This window comes from Sciurus vulgaris, assembly GCF_902686455.1.
Source record: "Sciurus vulgaris genome assembly, chromosome: 2".
Taxonomy (NCBI): Eukaryota; Metazoa; Chordata; class Mammalia; order Rodentia; family Sciuridae; genus Sciurus; species Sciurus vulgaris.
In genome coordinates this window covers 99,636,529-99,656,897 of record NC_136462.1, presented here as the reverse complement: position 1 = coordinate 99,656,897, position 20,369 = coordinate 99,636,529, and the positions used below count along the sequence as shown (strand labels likewise).

The following is a 20,369-nucleotide window of genomic DNA, read 5'->3' as shown; positions in this document are numbered from 1 at the left end:
CTACGGTTTGCCTTTGCCCCACTGTCGACCAACGTATCGGACAAAGCATCCCCTTGTCTTGACAAGCCAATGCATGTCAGAAATAAAGTGCTACCAGGCACCATCCAACATCAGAGGACTTCTGTGCAACCTCTTCTACCCTGACTCAGCGAAGGTCAGGTCTGCGAGCCCTGCCTGGTGGCACCGGGGTACTCTGTGATCTGGACCCTGGCATTTTTCTGTCCTGGGACTCCTGACTGACTTTGAATCAGCACATTCAGCCAGAGAAGAAAGGCTGGATTTTGCCTGCCTAACTTGTTTCCTAGAAATGGCTCTCTGCTATTTTTCTTCTGGTGTCGCCCACTCAAAACACACATTTCCATCAGCATTGGAGTTTGGGGTTGTTGGAGAGCTCCAGCATGGGGTGAACTCCATCATCTTCACCACAGGGGGTGAGGGCGGACATTTTATTTTCAGCACTACCATCTGTCACTTAGGCAAGGGAAAGGAGGGCAGAGGATGTCACAGAAAACTCGTCCAAAGCATGAATAAGGAGGAGGGCGTTTATTTCTGTTTCTTAGGTGAGCATTTGATTTTTATAGACGACATTGCAGCACTTGCTCTTACGTGAGAAAACAAGAGACAGATGGAAAATAAAGAAAATGTTTGATTTTGAGGCACTAGAATGTCAAACTTCATAGACGATGCTACTTGCATAATGGACAACCGTTCAGCCTCTTTGGGTTCCAACTCTCCTCTCCAAATCTAAGTCCATGTCTGCAAATGCGTGCAGGACATTTCCACTTAGTTTCCTTTTGGTCAGGACATTAAGTGAAACAAATCAGACACAGAAAGACAAATACGTCATGTTCTCACTTATATGTGGAAGCTGAAGTTGATCCCAAAGAATTAGAAAGTAGCAGAGCAGTTAGCAGAGCCTGGGAAGGGTAAGGGCAAGGGAGGACAGAGGAAGGGTGGTTAGTGGGTTCAGGGGTGTAACTGGGCAGGGGGAATAGCTTCTAAAGCTCTCTGGCAAAATGGGGTAGCTATGGTTGACACAATTAATTGAATATTTAAAAATAACTAATAGAGATGGTTTTGGATGCTCCCAAAACAATGGAAGGACGCATCTCTGAGGGGCAGATATGCCAATTATCCTGATCTGATGATTACACATTTTACACATGTATTGAAATGCCACAATGTACCCCATAAATAGGCATAATTATAATGTATTAATTAAAACATACTTATAAAAAGTTTAAAAATTGGACATGCCAACAACAAAAAAAGATTTCTTTTTGGTCTAAAACCAAGATTCCTTTTATTTTTAGAATCAACGACGACAACAACAACAACAATAGCTAGCTCTAATATAGAATTGTACTGTGTGTCAAACCCTGTTCTGAGCACTTCTTATGAATACTCATTTAGTCTTCCTAACAACACTACGAGGTTGATTCTATAACTGTCTATCTTACAAATGAGTACAAGTGAAGGCAGCCCCGAGGGCCTAAATAACTAGCTCCAGGCCACACAGATAGTAAACGTAAGAGCCAGGACCAAATCAAGTCCCTGTGCTCTGGATCTGGTTCCACGCTAGCCCACCAGGGTTCTTGAAGCTTCCCGGGTCAGAGACTGAGGGTCTTTGATACTCCATCTCCTGGAAACAACTGTGAGGCTAGAAGTCTTAAACTCTGGCTCCTCAGGCTCACAGTCTTCTCCAGAGCCCACCCTGGCTCCAGTCTTTCCTGTGCTAAAGCCCTGCCTGCTGTGATGTATGAAGCAGTCTTCAAACCAGAACGGTTCCTGACTGCGTGCTGTGCGTAAGCTTTGTCTTCTCTTTCAACAGGTTTGCAAGCCCTTACAGACAGGTGCTGTGCTCCGTTCTTCTCATTCATGCATTCATTCATTCCTCATTCATCTATTATTTATTGAACCTCAGCTGAGGCCTGGCTAATAATAGCTGTGACAAATGATGAATCCGTACAGTCCCTGCTTTCCTAGACAAACACTATGGTGGACTATTTAAAATGGGACGCCATAACAGAGTGGTTGTAACTCTACCTGCTCCACCTGCGGGTGAGGAGGTCAGGGCCTGAGGGTGGCATGACATGCCCAAAGCCTTATGGCCAGCTGGGGATGGAGGCAGTCCTCCTAGAACTCCTTCCTCTGTCCCCCTGCCTTGAAAGCGGGAGAGGTGGCATGAAAATGTCCCACAAGCCTCTCTGCAAGGTGGAAGCCTCCTGAGGCTCAGGTAGGTGGGTGTTTGAAGCCCTAAATCCTCCAACAATCACCTGCAGCAGCTCTGGAGCCCCAGCTTCCTTCCTGTTTGCTGCTGCTCTCTGGTGCCTCCAATAACACTGCTCGCTGCTCCAAGGGCCCAAGCCCTTGGTCATGGAAGTTGAGTGCATTATGGTTAAGAGCAGGAGTCCCGCAATCAGAGCGACCTGGATTCAATCCCCGCTTGGCTCACTTACTAGTTTTTTTTTGACGTTAGACAAGTTATATCCATCCATCCAACAATGAATTTACTGAGCGTCACTGGCAGTCCGGGCGCTGGAGAATGAAGACAGACGTGGTCCACTCCCATGGACCGCGTGTTCTACTTAGGGGCTCAGACCATCAGCACAGCCACAATAAACACCTTGAGGATTTTCAGGGAGGGATAATGTTTTGGTGGAGAGCAGGGGATATGATTTAGTGGGTATGACAGGGGCTAGACAGACAGGGCAGGGATGATTTTGTGAAGGCAACATCTGAACTGAGACCTGGAGCATGGAAGGGCCAGCCATGGAAGGGCAGGGAGCAGGCATTTCAGCAGTAGGCACAAGCAGTGCAAAGGCCCTGGGGCAAGGGTGGGCTTGAGCTCTTTGAGAAACAGAAAGGTAAGGTTTCTTCATCTGGAAGGAACTCAGCTAGCAAAAATATCCTCCCCTTGGGTGGTGCTGTGAGGACAGAATGAGCTAACACAGCGCTTAGTAGCAAACATGCCTGGCGGTAGTTGGTGGCTGTTTATTATTGCACAGAAGATTGTTGCTAGAGGGCACATCCTGCCCCAGCTGAGTCCCTATCTCTGTGGAACACAGTTCCTTTCTCGGCACTTGTTGTTCCCTCTTTCTGGAATGTACTCCCACAGCTCCCTCTCCCACCCCTGCCTGGCAAACCACTAATGATCCTTTAACTCTCGGCTTAAATGAAGGCCCTTCCTTCTCTAAAGTCACACCCAGTGGTTCCCATCTCTGCCAAGGGTCCTGCAGTACTTTCCTGGAAGCTGACAGCAAGACCTATACTAATCTGAAGGTCCTGGAAGGTCCTGGGCCCACCTCCAACTCCACTTCACTGCGTGCACCCCCAGCCCTCCCCCGTCACCATGGTCAGGCATTTGCATGTCCTGTGCCCACCCTCTGGACTCTTCCTTTGCTCTCATCCTTCAGGTCTGACCTAAGACAGAAACTCCCTGCCCCACTGTCTCTGTTACTGTATCTCATCGCATCCTGTTCTTTCTTTCAAACGTGCATCACCTTGTGATTCTAATGTGTATGACTGCTCACTAGTAATGTCAACCTTCCCACCAAGGACGGAAGGTTCCTAAACAGGAGCTGCATCTGTTTTGTTTCCTGACTACCCGACTCGCACTTGAAACCTACTCAATTTTAATATCCTATTTTTATATCATTTGATGTGTCTAAAATATTACCTTTTCAATATAAATATATATAAAATAATTCTTTTTTTTTTTTTTTTTTTCCAGTGCTGGGGATTGAACCCAGGGTCTTGCCCTGCTAGGCAAGCACTCTAGGCTGATCCTTTTCTACATGGTCACTAGATGCTGCAGTTCTCAGGTCTCCCCACCAGGCTTTCTTGTCCTAACATGCTCCTTCCCTAAGTGACCACACTCATGTCCACATGCCCAGTTGCTTGAGGTGACTCCCTAAGTATGTCGAGAGCCCTGAGTTCTCCTCTGACTGCACAACTATGTCTCCAAGGCTCCCTGACATGTCCCCCTAGGTATCTCAGGGCAACTCAATCTCAGCATATCCCATGCTGAGCCCACAACTGCTTCCCTAAACCCAAGACTAGAGCTGGGCTGCTCACCTTGGAGAGGTACTCTACCTGTCCTCATCAGCATTTATCACCATCAGCAGACCATGCATTATATTTGTTATTTTTGTTTATTGCCCATCTCTTCCAGCTAGAATGGCAACTTCACAAAGGTGTTGGGGTGCTGAGAATGATATCACTAAGTATGGTATTTTTTGGCGTGCTCAGAAATGTGGACTAAGGGACATTAAAGGTCTCAAGCGCAGGCTCAAAATCAAGGTCCTCTATGCTTGTCTTGTTTCTGCCCACCCACAGCAGAGAAAGACTCTGTCTGGAATTCCTGTTATCACATGGAGACTGCAGACGGGGACACCAGTGCCTTGTACTCCCATCCCCACAAATCCCATTACTTATCTCAGAGAAAATGCCTGACTGATTTTCCGTGTAAGATCTGTACCTTAGGCACATTCAAATTCCAAAGAGAAACTTCATACAAGCTGAGGTCTGTCTGCCCCAGGGTCCCATTCATTCTCCCTAATAATCACCGACAACCCATCAAAACTGTCAAAATCCCCCCACCCATAGAAAAAAGTGCATATAAACTTCTGAACTGGTGGGTAATCACACCACACGTTCCTATTGACTCTGTGTTCCTATTGATGCCTTTGTCAATGTACTATAGTGAGCCTTCAGAGGGTGGAGGGGAAATTTACCTTCATCCCACAAAGGCAGGGTTTTGTCTACTTTGTCATTTCTGGGCTCTTGTGTCTGGAATATTAACTGCCACATAATTGCACATTTCATAAAGAAATGAACTTTTTCTTTTCTGCCCTCCCTGGGTTATGGGTTCCATGCTTAGCACATCTCCTTAAGGCCATCCCTTTCCTACCCACCCTATGCCTAGTTCTAGCATAGCGCCCTCTCACCAAGTCTGTTTCATCCATTGCTAAATCCTTGGGACTGGATCACATGTTTGGAGCCTTCCCGGGACGAATCCAATGTCTGCACATTGATAGTCATCATTATTCGATGCTGATGTTCATTTATAATTATAATTATTATCCTACATGGAATTGTCCATCACTACTCTGTAATTCCAGTTTTAATTGCTGGCCTTCTGAGGCCCCGGCTGACTTGGACTATGTGTACCCATTTTCATCTACAGGGCTGCCCCTGGGAACATAAGCAGGTAGACCTTGCCAAGGGGCAGAGGTGCTCAGCAATTTTCTCCTCCACTGGCTCTCACTTAAATTGCTTATGGGAATAACGGCACAGGTGCTTAAAAGGGGTAATTGTGCTGTTTGAAAGAATTTTCTAGTATTTCTTCTAGATATTTCCTCAGCTGAATCTGCAAGTGCTTCTCCATGAACCCTGGGATTAATGCTTATAGCCTTTCAGAACCTGCCCCACCCCGGCCTCAGTCCCTGCTTCTCTCTGTTCCCTGACATATCTGATGTCTCGGTACCTCTGGGACTTTGCTGAGATGAGGGCAATATTGCTACCTACAACAGGGTAGAAAAATTCCTTGGAGATGCCAGCCACCTCTTTGTAATCCTCCTGAAGAGGAGACCCAGTGAGCTGAGTGCTAGCGTTAGAGAGCCCTGGATGCTGCCTTTCTGTTCAGATGGTTGGAGATATTCTCCCAGCCAGGGAAAGCCCTCATTAGCCCACTAATCTTCAATTAAATATAGAACTTGCGGGGAGAAGTAGGGAAGGTAGGAGCTGAATCCTGAAAGGATACAGGGTGTCCACACCTACGGACTGTCACACAGCCCATGGAGTATCCTCCCAAGGCTGCCAGCTCCTGCTCCTTCCATATGCATCAGAGAAAATCAACAGGTGGGTATCAGTCCCAGGGAGCCACAGTCTCTTTAGTTTGACATTAACGTCTGGTGGTGTTGAACCAAAAAGAATGCCCTTGGCATTCCAGAATGCAATAGCCTCCGGGAAGGAGTTAAATCTTCATGCAGAAGATGAAATGCTCTGTGTACATAGCTTTAGACCATTCCAAATGAAATTATGGAGACAAGAAATAAAGAAAGCCGGTGTGGTGGCATATTCCTGTAATCCCCGCAGCTCAGGAGACTGAGGCAGAAGGATAGTGAGTTTGAAGCCAGCCCCAGCAACTTAGTAAGTCCCTAAGCAACTCAGCGAGAACCTGTCTCTAAAAAACTCAGTGGTTAAGTGCCCCTGGGTTCAGTCCCTAGTACAAAAAAATGAAAAAAACAACAAAACCAAGAAAGAAATATAGAAATTAATTCAAAGAGTTGTCAAAATACCCATTTTTCCTCTTTTTCCATTTGCTCCTTTTTCGCCTTTTGGGCCCTCGGGACCAGGCTGTCCATCTGATCCATTGTGTCCTGGTAACCCATCAACTCCTGGAGGTCCTACATTAAAACACGGAAATAGAAACATTACAAGAATTTTTTTCACTGAAGTTAATGTGATTTCCTTTATTCCTTTAGCCAGTGAAGCTGAGCGGGCATCAGTGTCTTTTCCCCATCATTCCTGCTTCTCTCCTTCCCTTCTCTGTCGGAAGCAGTGACAGGTGTCAGGAATGGCGGTGGCAGGTTCTCAGGTGAGAGGGCCTGAAGAAGCATGGGATGCAGCCAGGTCACCTCCACATTCCTTTCCCGTCCCACCTCTGTCACCTTGGGAGAATCCTGGGGGCCCAGCCACCCACATCCTCCCCTTGAACCAGGACTCTAGTTCATGGGCTCTTACCTTGTGGGCCAGGTGGACCTACAACAGAAAAAGAAAGTTGATAAAACACAAGTAGGAGAAAGAAAACCTAGCACCACAACCCCCTCTTCCTCCTTAAAATGTCTAGTCATCTACTGAGCCTAAGAAACTGATCTCATATCTCTTTATGTGGAGTTCATCATATTTGCTCAAAAGATCCTTAAAAACAATTCAACAAAGACCCATTGGTCAATCAAACCTATTTTGTTTAAGTTTTAACAGACCAAGAATAATTTCTGAAGCAGTCTACCTAATTAATGAGGTGAATGACAATGCAGGTGGGCCCTCGTGCACTCTCGGCTCAGCCATGAGCTCAGCCCATCCACTGCTGTCACTGGAGGGCTGGGAGCATCTTCCCTAGAAGCAGGCCCAAGTGCTCTCAGGCAGCCAGCTGGCCTCCTCCAGGTCACCCAGGGGTAACATGAGCAGATGCTGGATTTCTATCTGTTGCATGAAATAGCCTGAGAAAACTTGAGGGCCCAGATCGGGTAACAAACACCTTCCTTTAATATGAAATTACCTAAGGATCTAAGGGACTTGGATGAATCATTTACATGTAATCAGGAAAAAAAAAAAAAAAAAAAAAGATTTGCTTCCATGGATAGGAGTGTCTTATTGCCAGGGAGTCTATTTGAGCAATCAGACAAATCAATGACGCTGTGACAAGAAAGGGCCAATTTCTTTTGTTTTCCCAGACCACACGTAATGAGTATCAATATCAGAGTGGAATGTCTTTTCACTAATCCAAGCCTGTGACCATTCAAAAACAAGCATTGACTAAGCACTTACTACATGCACCAAACTGGACCAAGAAATCTCAGCTTCTGTGTCTGTGCCCATAGCCTCTGTGAGGAAGGTGGACCCTTTGAAACCACAATGCAGCATGAAAGAGCTACAGAGAGGTATTCCCCTCTCCCAAGGGTGTTGGGGCAGTCTAGCCACAGAACTGTCTGAGAAGGTTTCCCAAGACAGTGAGCCTCATGTTATGACCCTGAAGAAATGATAAGCCTAAGACAGCTGCAGGTAAGAGCCAGGCATTCCACACAGGGCACCAGGGTTAGCAGCACAATTCCAGAGGTCAGAACTTGGGAGATTCAGGTGGGAGAAAGGAAGAGGTTCGGCCAAGCCGAATGTGTAGAGAGGAGGCTGAATCAGAACATGAGTGGGCTGGGTAGTAGAAAGTAGAAGCACTTAACTGCCAAGCCAAGCAGTGTAGACTGTAAGGTCTGGACTGTGTCTGAGGGAAATGGGGATTTACAGCAGGTTCTTAAGCAGGGGGTAATGCTGTGAGATCAGTGTGAGTTTGAGATCCTCTTTCTAGGTAGACATCAAAGAATTATGTAGACTGAGATGAGAGAGACAGAGACAGAGAGACAGGGAGAGAGACACAGATGGTGTATTGGGGGTCGATTGCAGAGAAAATACCCAAATCTTTGTAGTTAAAATCAGGGACAAGGCTGTGATAAATCTGGTGACCATAGAGTGGCAAAGCTAGAAATCAAAAAGTATTTCAGCAGAATGGGCAAGATTGTGTAGGAAGCCTCTCCGATAACAGAGGATCTAGGATTCTGATGGATAGAGGCTGGGGACTTAGGGACTCTCAGAGGAATAGGCGTTTGAGGGTATGCTTTTAAAATAGTTGTATTTCAGGCCAAAATAATTGCTGAAAATGGCTTCCAATTCTGTGGCTACCTGACTTAACCACCAGATGGCGCACACACACTGGAAAGGGAGTGGTGTGGAAAGCCACATTCCATTGCACAGATTGGTGGGACAATTTGACGATAAAGAGCAAGATTGGCAGTAGGTATCAGGAGTTCCCAGAGAACCCAATGACTATGTCCACAGGGTGGGGATGTGGCAAGGGCTCAGGTTGGAGCTGCACATTTAGGACACCTTAACCCTGGTCAAGGGCCTCACAATAGCAAAGCAATTGGATTAGGGCTCCCTGACATAGCTCCACTGACTCCCTAGCTACAGTTCCTACCGAATGAATCCACAGAATCTCCTGCAATGCTAGTTTCGATGCATTGGTCAGGTCTGGAGATTCTAATTGGAGTGAGGCCCAGAAACCTGTGTTTTTACCAAACACCACAGATGATTGGGATGCAGATATTAATGGGGCCCCCTGATGTGTTGTGAAAATATTCTTGGCGAAAGAATTAGTTACAATCGACAGCTCCTTAAAGGGATCCTTGGCTAGGGGGACCCATTGTGGGGAAGTGAGACACCTCAGGTTGGCCTTTAAGAGTCCCAAGTGCCATCCATTGGTCCTCTCTCTTCCTAGAGGGTGACCTTGGTGTTGAGATGATGGAGCTGCAAGATGGCAGCTGCCTGGATTCCTGAGTCACCAGTACTTCCTGGAAGAGTCACCCAAACATTACTGGACTTTATGGAGTGAGAAATGGCCTGTGCTGTGTTAAGCCACTGAGATTTTAGTTTGTTACTCAAGCATGGCCTAACCTATCTTGACAAATGTACTCCTATAGCTTTACAATAATTTGATACCTCAATTTTTTCCCTCAAATAAGTTCAAGCACATTCTTCCTATTACCAAACAGAAGAATCTTAATTGAGATAAGAAATACAGGCACCTCAGTTAGGGGGAAGAAATAATAAAGACATATGAGTCTCCTTTTTGTCAAGAGGGGGGCCTGGCCAGTGGCTAAGGCAGGATTCTGGAGTGCTGCCTGCCTGTCTCTTTCCAACATGGCCATTCCAAACCAAGGGGAAGAGAATATCCTCTGAGTATCTCTGATTTCCCTCCAGTAGTAGCCCTTATTCACTCTGGGATGATTTCCAACAAGTTGCTGCCTACCCAAGGCACTGGTTTGGCAGAGCAAGACCACAGAAAAGTATCTACACATTTCTCCAAGTCTTGGGAAGATAGAGGAAATAAAGACGTCAAACAAAATCAAAGAGAAACACTTCAGGTGGGCCTGGGTTGGCACCTTTAGTATGAGCTAGTGGAAGATACAGGTCTGTAGATCTTATGGTACCAGGTGTGGAGGTCTGTAGTCCTGATTCTCTGCTCTTCCTCCTCAGCAAGGACTTCCTGGGGCTCAGCCTTCCTGCAGGCCATGGCTTCAGTATCAGGGTCAGATGGGAGCTTTGGTCAAAGTACGCATGGTCCCTCTTTCCTGTGAGAGTCAGTCATGCTTGGCTCTACTTAAGGGATGGCCCAAGAGGACCCTAAGCTCTCACTTGGAGGCTGAACTCACTAATACTAGAATGGTATTCTGGTTTTGTCAGGAAATCTAGTTGAGTGAAAAACCAAACTGAGGCCCCAGCTGTGTCTGAGTTTGACCTGTCCATTCATTTACCAGGGCTACACTGGCTGCAGCTCTGAAGCCTTAATTCTTAACACTGTTTTTCCTAGGATGCCCTCTGCAGGCTACCCTAGGGCACCTAGGAAAAGCATCTTTGGAAAAGTAACTTTCTTTTGGTGGTGGTAGTGGTAGGGTACTGGGGATTGAAATCAAGGGCACTCTATCACTGGGTTACATCCCCAATCCTTTTTATTTGTTTTAAATTTTGAGACACAGTCTTACTGTGCTGCTGAAGCTGGCTTCAAACTTGTAATCCTCCTACCTCAGGCTCTCAAGTCGTTGGGATTATAGGTATGAGCTGCTGCATCTGACAAGGTATCTTTCTTCATATGTCCCCATGAAACTGAAACTTCAGTTCAATCGCATTCATTGGGTGCATTTAAACTCTGGGCAAAGGCCATGTTGTCCTTAAAAAAGGAAAAGCCTATATGTATGAACAGCAGCACTTAATTAGTAGTAACTTTCTGGAATACCAGAAAAGAATGTCACTAGACTATGTTCAGCAGCATTCAAGGTCCATCATTGATGAATGCCCTGGCAAACTTTCCCTGACTGACATCTTCTTGGGCCTGTAGATCAAGACTCTCTGCTAACTCCTGAAGTTGCCCAATTCAGAAAATAAGTAGTTAAAAATGCCATCACTGGATTGGGGTCACATAGATGCAAGGAGAATGGGCACTGTGGATCCGAAGTGCCTCTGCTCCAACAAGTAGTTTAGACATGGTAGTTTAGACGTTTTTCAGGTCCATATGTAGAGGCTACTTTAAGCAAAGAATAATTCAAGATCCTGTCTTCTTCAAGCCATCAGTTCTTCTGAAAGATATGTTTCTGGGGTCCCAAGAAAACTTGGGTCTGGCAGTGAGATGCACCCAGAAAACCATGTCATATGTTGTCTGACAAACTCTGCACCAAAAAACACATAACCACTGCAGCTAGGGAATGTCCCTCCATAGTCACCCTGAGAAGTCACACACTACACAAAACTACACAGTGTCTGTCCTGATCTCCAGAGCAATCATAGCTGAGGTAGGGAAAGGGAACAAGAATGAGGTTTCATGGTCATAGCTAGACTAGCCCCAAGTTACTTGGACCTGCATTGGCTGATTGTTTGATTGTACTGGGGATTGAACCCAGGGGTGCTCTATCTCTGAGTTATATCTCCAGGCCTTATTACTTTATTTTGAGACAGGGTCTCACTAACAGGCTATCCTTGACCTTGCAATCCTCCTGCCTCAGATTCCCAAGTTGCTGGGATTACAGGTAAGTGCCACTATGTCCAGAGTTATTTACTCTTCATTTTTGTGTAGTGCTGTGGATTGAACCCAGAGCCTTACAAACACTAAGCATGTGCTCTACCACTGAGCTACACACCTAGCTTCGACATCTGCGTCTTAAAAGGTGAATCTAGTGTAAAAGCTAGATCTTGCTCTGGGGCCAAAACACAGGCTCTGCCCTGGAGAACCTTTCTGCCCCACATCCTCTTGGGACTGGGGACCAAGGCTCTGCCCACTCCTCAAGTTACCCATTTCAGTCCTGGTTCCTGTCACCTACCACCCCCACAATGCAGGCAGTGTGGTCTATCCCAAGTCATCTTCTCACTTTGTAATTTGTACTTTTCACATCGAACTTTTAAATTGAAGAGATTTCTGGGTAAAAAGGAGGCCCAATTCCAAGCTGGCATGAAAGGAGGAAGTGCTGGCTTTTGAAAAGCATTTTGAGGTGCTAAAGACTCACCTGGTCAACCCGTTTCCAGCAGGGATGCAGCTCCCTGCTCCCCATCACCCTCCCCTAAGTGGTCTCAGTAGCTCCATTCTGTGCTCTCACCATGCAGCCTGGCTCTCATGTCGTCCACTGTGCCAATCAGAAAGGAAGGCTTTTCCTGTGCCTCTCAACAAGGCTTTTGTGCCTGTCATTCCATCCATCTGAGCATTTCTCTAGTACTCATTACTGTCACACCTGGGAGCTCTGATAAGAGCCTTCCAGAGATGGAAGGAAGGTGCTTAAACCACGAGAGTTTCCGAACAAAGGACCAAGCTGTTCTGAAGATGTTTAATTTTCTGTGAGGGACAAAATGTGACTTGAGTAATTCAATTAGAATTTCCCAAGAAGCCCCAAGATGACAATTTTTCTCTCTCAGTCCAAAAGAAGCGAATGAGAGTGAGCTTGGACTGGGGCTCCCGAGGGAAGCTCTCACCTGCATTCACTCATGTAAGCCACAGATTTATCTCTTCAACAAAACCGACATTGTGTTCTTAAAGTGTGACAGGTAACGAGAGGAACTGGGGAGAATATTGCAGAAAATGGCCAGGTTTCTTAAAGCAAGGCACAGATTGAGCAGGGTTTCTCAGCACAGTGAAGTGCTGATGTGGCCTCCCCAGAACCTGAGGCCGTAAACCCCTGAGGCCCAAGGAAAGCTTCGGCTGGCTTCAAAATCTTGAAGACATGTTGTAATGTCCAATACATGGTTTTAATGTAAAAATGATTTCCCTATTTCCTCAGAATGCTCCCTGCATTTTAGAAGGGCAGGAGCTGCCATGTCCAGGTCGGGCTTGCTAGGTCCATCTTTGGCCTGCGCAGAGTCTCACTGGATTTGGGTGACCACTCCGACCACTCCACTGCTTGTTTCCTGTTGCTCTCACCTTCTGAAGGCAGGAGGGACAGGGCTCTCCCCTCAGGTGAGACACAGGCCTCTATCAGACTCAGATATAGAAAATCATCTCAAAACCTGCCCTCTCATCGGCCATTCCTTGTCCCAAGTCTTGATGTGCCTCCTGGCTTATTCCTTTCTTCTGTTCCCTATGTCAGTGATTCATGAGGTGGAAGGGGGCAGGATGTGGCCAGCCTGGAGGACCAACAAGCACATGGTTCAAACCTCACAGAAAATTCTTCATAAAAAGTGAGTTGAAAGTCAGCCTCAGCAATTTAGTGAGGCCATAAGCAATATCGTGAGACCATGTCTCAAAATAAAAAAATAAAAAGGGCTGGGGATGTGGCTCAGTGGTTAAGTGCCCTTGGGTTTAATCCCTGGTATCTGAAGAAAAAGTATCTCATGACTACTTAGAAACTGGCTTCTAGAGCTTCCTGTTCATGCAATATGTATGATGCAGGGAGATAATTACTCCTGATAAGAGAACTCTACTTCTCATTTAAAAGAATTCTACCATTTTGCAAGGTCTTTTCCCTTTTAAAAAACTAATGGGAGGCAGTCACAGAGCGAGCTGGCTGGTGAGTCAGGCCACCTACATCGTGGAGGTAGGCGGCGGGTAGCTAACCCGCCCAGCCAGCAGGCCAAGGACAGACATCATAACTGAGCAACCCCGCCTGACCCCTGCACCTAGGTTGGTGCCATCACTGGTTGGTCGAAGTCACGGAGCGACCTGGTGGGCGAGTCAGGCCACTTGCATCAGGGAGGTACAACTGAGGTTTCTTTATAGGCTGGTGCAGGTATTTTGAATTACTCCTAAGGGTGTGGCCATCATCATTGGAAGGGCAACTACCTTCCTGAGACAACTACAGGAGGTTAGAAGACCTTTGACAAGACCCAGGAACCAAGAAGAGGAGGTATTGAGAGACTCGGGACCAACTCAGAGCCACCGGGAATATACCCCACTGAATACCACCACCCCTAGAAGGCCAGCTTCCTAGTAGAGCACTGCATTATCAAGTTCCTCCGAGACTTCAGACTACTGAAGGCTAAGAGGTGAGTTATTGGAAATTTACAGAGACAATATTAGTCAATAGAGGAAATCTGCAATATCCCAGTGTTTCACTACTAGAGGGGTAGATACCTGAACAATATGAGAAAACAAGGGAAGAAAATGTCCCAAACAAACCTAGATGATATAGCAATAAAATCCAATGACGGCATGGCAGAAGAAATGTCAGAAAGGGAGTTCAGAATGTACATAATCAAAACAATCAGGGAAGCAAACGAGATGAAAGAGCAAATGCAGGCATTGAAGGAAGAGATGAAAGGGCAAATGCAGGCATTGAATGATCGCACCAATCAACAGTTAAAAGAGCAAATAAAGGAAGCAAAAGATCATTTCAATAAAGACTTAGAGATATTGAAAAAAACCAAACAGAAATCCTTGAAATGAAGGAAACAATAAACCCAATTAAAAACTCCATAGAAAGCATAACCAATAGGATAGAACACCTGGAAGTCAGAACCTCAGATATTGAAGACAAAATATTTAATCTTGAAAACAAAGTTGACCAAACAGAGAAAATGGTAAGAAATCATGAACAGAATCTACGAGAACTATGGGATATCATGAAAAGGCCAAATTTAAGAATTATTGGGATTGAGGAAGGCTTAGAGAAACAAACCAAAGGAATGAACAATCTATTCAATGAAATAATATCAGAAAATTTCCCAAATCTCAAGAATGAAATGGAAAACCAAGTACAAGAGGCTTATAGGACTCCAAATACACAAAATTACAATAGACTCACACCAAGGCACATTATAATGAAAATACCTAACATACAAAATAGAATTTTAAAGGCTGCGAGAGAAAAGAACCAAATTACATTTGGGGGAAACCAATACGGATATTGCAGATTTTTCAATCCAGACTCTAAAAGCTAGAAGGGCCTGTAACAACATTTTTCAAGCTCTGAAAGAAAATGGATGCCAACCAAGAATCTTATACCCAGCAAAACTTACCTTCAGATTTGACGACAAAATAAAATCCTTCCACAATTAACAAAAGCTAAAAGAATTTACAAAAAGAAAGCCGGCATTACAGAACATTCTCAGCAAAATATTCCCTAAGAAGGAGATGAAAAACAATGATGTAAATCAGCAAAGGGAGGAACTACCCTAAAGGAACAACCAAATCAAGGAGAAATCAAGTTGTGTCAAAAAAAAAAAAAAAAAAATGAGCCAAATGACCAGGAATACAAATCATACCTAAATAATAACCCTGAATGTTAATGGCCTGAACTCATCAATCAAAAGACATAGACTGGCAGATCGGATTAAAAAGAAAGATCCAACAATTTGCTGCCTGCAAGATACTCATCTCATAGAAAGAGATACCCACAGACTAAAGGTGAAAGGATGGGGAAAAACATATCATGCACATGGACACAGCAAAAAAGCTGGAGTATCCATTCTTATATCAGATAATGTGGACTTCAAGCCAAAGTTAGTTAGAAGGGATAAAGAAGGACATTGCATACTGCTTAAGGGAAGCATAAATCAGCAAGACATAACAATCATAAATACCTGTGCCCCAAACAGTGGCTCATCCATATACATCAAACAAATCCTTCTCAATGCCAGAAATCAAATAGACCACAACACAATAATACTAGATGATTTTAACACATCTCTCTCACCACTGGATAGATCCTCCAAACAAAAATTGAACAAAGAAACCATAGATCTCAAAAACACAATCAATAATTTAGACTTAATGGACATTTATAGAATATACCATCCAACAAAGAGTGAATACACTTTCTTCTCAGCAGCACATGGATCCTTCTCTAAAATAGACCATACATTATGCCACAAAGCTACTGTTAGCAAATACAAGAAGATAGAGATACTACCTTGTACTCTATCAGATCATAATGGATTGAAATTAAAAATAAATGACAGAGTAAAAAACAGAAACTACTCCAACACCTGGAGATTAAATAATACGCTATTATATGATGAATGGATAACAGAAGATATCAGGAAGGAAATTAAAAAATTCTTAGAGGTAAATGAGAACAAAGAAACATCGTATCAAAATCTCTGGGACACCATGAAAGCAGTTCTTAGAGGAAATTTATTTTATGGTGAACATTCAATAAAAGAAGAAAAAATGAACAAATAAATGACCTAACACTACGGCTCAAAGCCCTAGAAAAAGAAGAACAGAGCAACACCAAAAATAGTAGAAGACAGGAAATAGTTAAAATCAGAGCTGAAATCAATGAAATTGAAACAAAAGAAACAATTGAAAAAATTGACAAAATAAATAGTTGGTTCTTTGAAAAAAAATAAACAAAATTGATAAACCCTTAGCCACACTAACAAAGAGAGGAAGAGAGAAAACCCAAATTACTAAACTTCGGAATGAACAAGGAAATATCACAACAGACAAGATTGAACTACAAAACATAATTAGAGGCTATTTTGAAAATCTATACTCCAACAAAATAGAAAATCTCGAAGACATCAACAGGTTTGTAGAGACATATGAATTATCTAAACTGAACCAGGAGGACATACACAATTTAAATAGATCAATGTCAAGTAATGAAATAGAAGAGGTCATCAAAAGCCTACCAACAAAGAAAAGTCCGGGACCAGATGGGTTCTCAGCCGAGTTCTACAAAACCTTTAAAGAAGAGCTCATTCCAATACTTCTCAAAGTATTTCATGAAGTAGAAGAGGAGGGAACCCTCCCAAACTCATTCTATAAAACCAATATCACCTTGATACCTAAACCAGACAGAGACACATTGAGGAAAGAAAATTTCAGACCAATAACCTTAATGAACATTGATGCAAAAATTCTCAACAAAATCTTAGCAAATAGCATACAAAAATATATTAAAAAGATAGTGCACCATGATCAAGTGGGTTTTATCCCAGGGATGCAAGTTTGGTTCAACATCTGGAAATCAATAAATGTAATTCATCATATCAATAGACTTAAAGTCAAGAATCACACAATTATTGTGATAGATACAGAAAAAGCATTTGATAAAATACAGCATCCCTTTATGCTCAAAACACTGGAAAAAATAGGGATAGAGGGAACATTCCTTAACATTGTAAAGACCATCTACGCTAAGCCCATGGCCAATATCATTCTAAATGGTGAAAAACTTGTTCCCCTAAAAACTGGAACAAGGCAGGGATGCCCTCTTTCACCACTTCTATTCAACATTGTCCTCGAAACTCTAGCCAGAGCAATTAGACAGACCAAGGAAATTACAGGGATACGAATAGGAAAAGAAGAACTCAAACTATCCCTATTTGCTGATGACATGATTATATATTTAGAGAAACCAGAAAATTCTACCAGAAAACTTTGAGAACTCATAAGTGAATTCAGCAAAGTAGTGGGATATAAGATTAATGCTCATAAATCCAATGCATTTTTACGCATAAGTGATAAATCTTCAGAAAGAGAAATTAGGAAAACTACCCCATTCACAATACCCCTGAAAAAAATAAAATACTTGGGAATCAGTCTAACAAAAGGGGTGAAAGACCTCTACAATGAGAACTATAGAACACTAAAGAAAGAAATTAAAGAAAACCTTAGAAGATGGAAAGATCTTCCATGTTCTTGGATAGGCAGAATTAATATTGTCAAAATGGCTATACTACCAAAAGTGCTATACAGATTCAATGCAATTCCAATTAAAATCCCAATGATGTACCTTACAGAAATCAAGCAAGCAATCATGAAATTCATCTGGAAGAATAAGAAACCCAGAATAGCTAAAGCAATCCTTAGCAGGAAGAGTGAAGCAAAGGGTATCACAATACCAGAACTTCAACTATACTACAAAGCAATAGTAACAAAAATGGCATGGTGTTGGCACCAAAACAGACAGGTAGATCAATGGTACAGAATAGAGAACATGGACACAAACCCAAATAAACACAATTTTCTCATACTAGACAAAGGTGCCAAAAATATGCAATGGAGAAAAGATAGCCTCTTCAACAAATGGTGCTGAGAAAACTGGAAATCCATATGCAACAGAATGAAACGAAACCCCTATCTCTCACCCTGCACAAAACTCAACTCAAAATGGATCAAGGACCTTGAAATCAGACAGAGACCCTGCATCTTATAGAAGAAAAAGTAGGTCCAAATCTTCAACTTGTTGGCTTAGGATCAGACTTCCTTAACGGGATTCCCATAGCACAAGAAATAAAAACAAGAATCAATAACTGGGATAGATTCAAACTAAATAGCTTTATCTTAGCAAAGGAAACTATCAGCAATGTGAAGAGAGAGCCTACTGAGTGGGAGAATATCTTTGCCATTCATACTTCAGATAGAGCATTGATTTCCAGAATATATAAAGAACGCAAAAAACTCTACATGAAGAATACAAATAACCCAATTAACAAATGGGGCTAAGGATATGAACAGACACTTCATAGAAGATCTACAAGCAATCAACAAACATATGAAAAAATGTTCAACATCTTTAGTAATAAGAGAAATGCAAATCAAAACTACCCTAAGATTTCATCTCACCCCAATTAGAATGGCGATTATCAAGAACGCAAGCAACAATAGTTGTTGGTGAGGATGTGGGAAAAAAGGTACACTCATACATTGCTGGTGGGGTTGCAAATTAGTGCAGCCACTCTGGAAAGCAGTGTGGAGATTCCTTAGAAAACTTGGAATGGACCCACCATTTGACCCAGCTATCCCACTCCTTGGCCTATACCCAAAGGACTTAAAATCAGCATACTACAGAGATATAGCCACAACAATGTTCATAGCTGCTCAATTCACAATAGCCAGATTGTGGAACCAACCTAGATGCCCCTCAATTGATGAATGGATAAAGAAACTGTGGTATATATATATATATATATATATATATATATATATATATATATATATACCATGGAATATTACTCAGCCATAAAGAATAATAAAATTATGGCATTTGCAGGCGAATGGATGCAGTTGGAGAATATCATGCTAAGTGAGATAAGCCAACCTCAAAAAACCAAAGGACGAATGATCTCACTGATAAGTGGATGATGACACATATAGGGGGTGGGAAGGGTGCAAGAAAGGAGGAAGAAGGGACTCTATAGAGGGATAGAGGGGTGGGAGGGGTGGGGGGGAGAAAAAAATAACAGAATGAATCAAAAACTATTACCCTAGGTAAATGTATGATTACACAAATGGTATGCCTCTACTTCATGTACAAACAGAGAAACAAGATGTATCCCATTTGTTTACAATAAAAATGAATTAAAAAAAAAAGTAATGGGAATGAGGAGCAAGTACCTCAATTTCTAATTACCCAAGTCCTGATTATTTTCCCTGACTATTTCCATGGCAATACCAGAACCTATTATAATTTTTCATAATTATGTTATAATTGGTTTTTAGCTCTAAAAACATCTAGTAAAAGTAAACCAACAGGTAATTTTACAACACACAAATTTCCTTGTGTTCGCTCTGCTACTGCCTTTTGGCTAGCACAGGTATCGGCTGAGTGAGCAGCTGGGTCAGTGTCTGGCCGGCCTACCTGTGAGGCAGATGCCCTGGGTGCTGTTGCACAGGTCCACCATCACTCGGATCTGCAGGGGAGAGAGGGAGATTAACAGCAGATAGTCGGCATTAGGCCCTGAACTTGCCCTTTACAAGCCAGAAAGCAACCATAAATATCTACCAAGTAACTTCTGGAGAACATGTAGAATTCTGAGGAAAATGGTTAATTTAAAGCCGAAAAAGAAACCCCAAAAAGAACTTAAAGATATTCGATGTGAGTGCTCATCTAGTAACATCACAAACAGAACTTCCTAGATTTCTGTCAACCTCTGAGAAGATAGAGGATGGCGAGAGAATCACCAAATCTAGCTTTCACCCGTGTGGTGCGCTGACTGTCCAACATCTGAAGGGTTCACCTGTGGGCCTGAATAAAGAGCGTGGTGAGCTTCGCGTGGTTAGGAGCAAGCACTTGCCAAAGGGGTGAATGCAGCGGAGATATTCAACCTCTGGACGCTCCTGTTTCCTTTCCGGAAAACTCAAGTAACATAAGCACCTACCGTGAGGGTTGGGCCAGCTCAATCCCCGGCACTTGGAAGCCACCCTTTGGAGGCAGTGATTCTCATGCCATCTGGACGTGCCTACTCACCCTGAATAACTACCCATCTCAGGTGGCATTAGCCTGATGCCTGGTTCTCCCATGTCCACCGTCCACTCCTACCATTCTCTGCATCATTCCCTAAAACCTAGTTCAATCATGTTAGATCCATTGGTCAATCTGAAAGATCTCTAAGAAAATTAATAAAATGCAAAGTATAGAGCAGCATGTATAACACACTTTCATTTATGTAAAACATTTGTGCACACACAAATGTTTCTGCATGCTTCTCCCTGATTTTAAGATGCTCTCATCTTTGGCTTTCTAGAATATTCCTGGAGACTACTAAAAAGCCTCAAGTAAGGGGGAATAGAGGGTCAGGGGAAAGAGAACTGTACTAAGCATGATATGTCCTTTGTTTTATTCAAATGTTCACTGATTACTCTTTCAATTAAAATATATTCAAAAGAA

General features: G+C 43.3%; 1 protein-coding gene across 1 annotated transcript in view; it reads right to left on the bottom strand.

The window, feature by feature from the left end:
• The window catches only part of GLDN (gliomedin), a 67,474-nt gene that overhangs the window by 17,247 nt on the left and 29,858 nt on the right, over positions 1 to 20,369 (bottom strand). Inside the window, exons 2-4 of the mRNA XM_079129941.1 lie at positions 19,341 to 19,392; positions 6,748 to 6,765; positions 6,303 to 6,410 (exon numbers count right to left, since the gene is read on the bottom strand). Of these exons, the coding sequence (XP_078986067.1) occupies positions 6,303 to 6,410; positions 6,748 to 6,765; positions 19,341 to 19,392 (178 nt within the window). The remainder of the gene's footprint in view (positions 1 to 6,302; positions 6,411 to 6,747; positions 6,766 to 19,340; positions 19,393 to 20,369) is intronic.